This window comes from Rhinopithecus bieti, unplaced genomic scaffold, assembly GCF_001698545.2.
Source record: "Rhinopithecus bieti isolate Rb0 unplaced genomic scaffold, ASM169854v2 scaffold_29976, whole genome shotgun sequence".
Lineage (NCBI taxonomy): Eukaryota > Metazoa > Chordata > Mammalia > Primates > Cercopithecidae > Rhinopithecus > Rhinopithecus bieti.
In genome coordinates this window covers 744,341-747,372 of record NW_016813386.1, presented here as the reverse complement: position 1 = coordinate 747,372, position 3,032 = coordinate 744,341, and the positions used below count along the sequence as shown (strand labels likewise).

At 49.7% G+C, this 3,032-nt stretch overlaps 1 protein-coding gene across 2 annotated transcripts in view; it reads right to left on the bottom strand.

Moving 5' to 3' along the window:
* VGLL3 (vestigial like family member 3) overlaps positions 1-2,693 on the bottom strand; it is a 57,661-nt gene extending 54,968 nt beyond the window's left edge. For both annotated transcript variants that reach the window (XM_017848167.1, XM_017848166.1), the window contains exon 1: positions 2,012-2,693. In XM_017848167.1, coding sequence (XP_017703656.1) covers positions 2,012-2,137 — 126 coding nt within the window. In that variant the 5' untranslated portion in view covers positions 2,138-2,693. The remainder of the gene's footprint in view (positions 1-2,011) is intronic.
* Positions 2,694-3,032: the final 339 nt, after the last annotated feature.

Here is a 3,032-nt window from a genome sequence, read left to right as displayed (position 1 = left end):
AAAAAAAAAAAAAAAAAAAAGAAGAAGAAGAAAAAGAAGAAGAAAGAAAGAAATCTTGAACAAGCTGTTTTAGTAAAAGCAATATGAAAATTTCCAAGCATGTCTCTCGACTACATTCTTATGGTTGACTCAGCCAAACATCTAGTTAATCTAGCTAAGCAATGTCTACAAAAGTCCAAAATATAGAAGTTGAACTAATCAATGTAGATAAATTGTTTTCTTTTAAGAAGCTCATTGGTCAGAGTTTTCTAATTTTTATTTTATTTTATTGTTTACTTTTTAAAATTGCTGTCTTCAGTATGCTGATGGTTGTAGCAAAAGAAATGAACTGGGGACAGAGTCTCAGGGCCATTGCAAACATTATATAAAGTATTTGGAGTCATTTCTTATTGAAAACTTTTATGATTGGTAATTTGCCATTTTCTCTGATACCGAATGTTATTTTCTTTTTTAAAAAAAAAAAAAAAAAAAGCGTTATAGTATTAACTCCACCACAGATTCATTACTTTCACAACCCTAAAAAAATGAAGCCGTATTTGAAACAGCTTCTACTAGTTTGTTATTTTATAAAGGAGGAAAGTAGCTTTCTGAATACGTAGAGAAGTTTTAGTTTGCTGCTCATCCACATTCCAAACGATAATTGAAGGCCTCTATAATATCAGAGATGCTTTGAAATGCTGGTGCTGCTGAGTATTTTTTTTTTTTTTAAACAGGATAGCAGGAAAGTAGGGCTCCTTTCTCTTTTGCCCTAATTGGTCCTAGTGAAGCTGGTACTATTCAGCAGATGAATCTGGGACATGTACCCTTCCAGAGTTAGCTGAATTTCATAGTTCCTAAATTCTAAACAGAAAGTTATTTTTCTTTCTAAAGCATAGCACTGTGATTCTAGCAAAGAGACAGAGGTAGGGGAAATACAGAAAGTAAAAGGTCAGATTAATTAACAGCCCAAACCTGTGAAGGTTTGCAATAAAACATGTGGTTCCTAAAAAAGTAAAAAGAAATAAACCAATATAGTCTACGGATGGTAATTTCCTAACCAAATCTAGTTATATATTTTTAAGTTTCTCCAAATCCACCCACCCTAATTCCCATAGTCTGAGGTGGACTCTATTTTGGTACAGCCCTTGCCACATACATTTTTTATTTTAATGTAGCACTAACTAAGCCTTGGCACACTCTCCGTTGTATCCAGAGAGTAATGTCCAAGGGCGCCTCGTGCCAAATTCCCCAGAACTCTACTGTTCCTTCTAAAGTAACGATATCATCTCCTCAGTTCACGACCCCTTATTATGGACATCTTCAGTCACTCTGGGAAGAGTGGAGACCCAGCATCCAGAGATCCAAGGTAACCTTTTGACCTAGGGACACACTGTCAACAGACTGAACACGCACTATATAACAAGCTCTGTGCTTTGCTGGGATGAAAAAATGAATGAAGAACCTTGGAATCCATCCCTGTCCTCTAAGTCACAGTCACAGGGAGAAACACTGTGGAGAAGTTCTAGTAACACCCGATAGACATTATGCTAGACCAATGTTCCCCCATGAAAGTCCCAGATCATTTCGTGAACTCACTCTCCAGATAGCCTCCCCTACCTCTGTCAGCGCACTTCTTCTTCCTCCTCAATAAAACCCTGAAACATTCCACCTTTCCAAACAAACAAAATAGTTGGTTTAAAGGAAGTTTACTCACATAGTCCTAAGATAGATGCCCTTGGTGAGCTTCAGAGAACTGAGTCCTAAGAGCTAGGGTGGCTATGAGGAGCAGCCTCTGAGCTCGGGTGACCACAGCTCAACGAAGCCCCCAGCCAGGTCATGCCTCACCCACCCGTACACCCCGCTGCTCTCCCTTCCCGGCTCTCTCGGGATGGCTTTCTGCTCAAGGACGCTCCCGCAGGTCCCGGAGCATCCTCCGCGCCACGCGTGCCGGCGGGACGTCGCTGAGCCCCAGACCGATACTCTCGATGCCCTTCGCCCCCGCCCCCGGCAGGCTGCCCGGCCGGTGACTCACCTGCTGGCCAGGTTGGGGCGCCGGCTGGTAGTAGGCTGTGGGGCAGGTTGTCGCTGCCATGGGGTTGGGCAGATACTGGGACGCTCCATACGGCTGGGGGTGATACATCACCTCCGCACAACTCATGGCAGCCGGGGCAGTGGCGGCCCCCGAGCTGCGGCCGCCGCTCTACGCGCTGGCGCGAGGGGCGCGGGCGCCGCCGTCGCAGCTGCCGCCTCTGTCGCTGCTCCAGCTGCTACTGCGGCGAAGGCGGGTCCTCGGCGGCCTCGGGCTCCGTGCGGGGCGCGGGCTCGGGAGGGACAGGCAATCAGCGGGGGCCCGTGCGCGGGCACCTTCATCTTCAGCCCCTCCGGGTGTCCCCTGCCGCGCTTATATAGCGGCTCAGGGACGCAGCCGCCCGCTGCGCCGCTGGGGCATTACCGCGTCCGGCTCCCGCGAGGGCTGCGGCTCCCACGGCAGCGCCAGTCACAGCCACAGCCCAGGCCCGGGTCGGCCAGCCGTGGGGAGCCCGGTTCTGGTTTGCATATACACAATGCACGCCCGGGGCTCGTCCTATCACCAGTGCTCGCGGCTGTGCGAGGACCTGGAGGCGGGGGCAGAGGGAGGGGGAACGCCGGGGAGGAGGGGGAGCACTTCGCCTCCCCACGCTCTGACGCGGAACTTTGCGAAGTTTCTCCAACTTGCTTTGCAGCCGGCGGGTCACCCTGCAGGGGGACCCTGGGGAAGGCTGGCTGCGGATTGGAGCGAAGTTTGCAGCCCTCTCCGCCTCTCAGCACTGGATGGTGGTGGGAGGGGAATGGTATGCAGAGGCTCCGTGCCCTCAATGCTCGGCAGGTTCCCACCCTGTCTCTGTCACCTGGCCGCCAGGGCAAGGGCTTCCCAACTCCAAGGAGATTTTACAGGGCACACCAACTCAGAGGCTGCGGCCAAACAAAAGCCAAGTGTACAAAGGGGTAAAACAGAGCAGGCGCAGAATACACGGGGATTAGCTCCTACATTAAAATAATCATAAGTGAAAGTT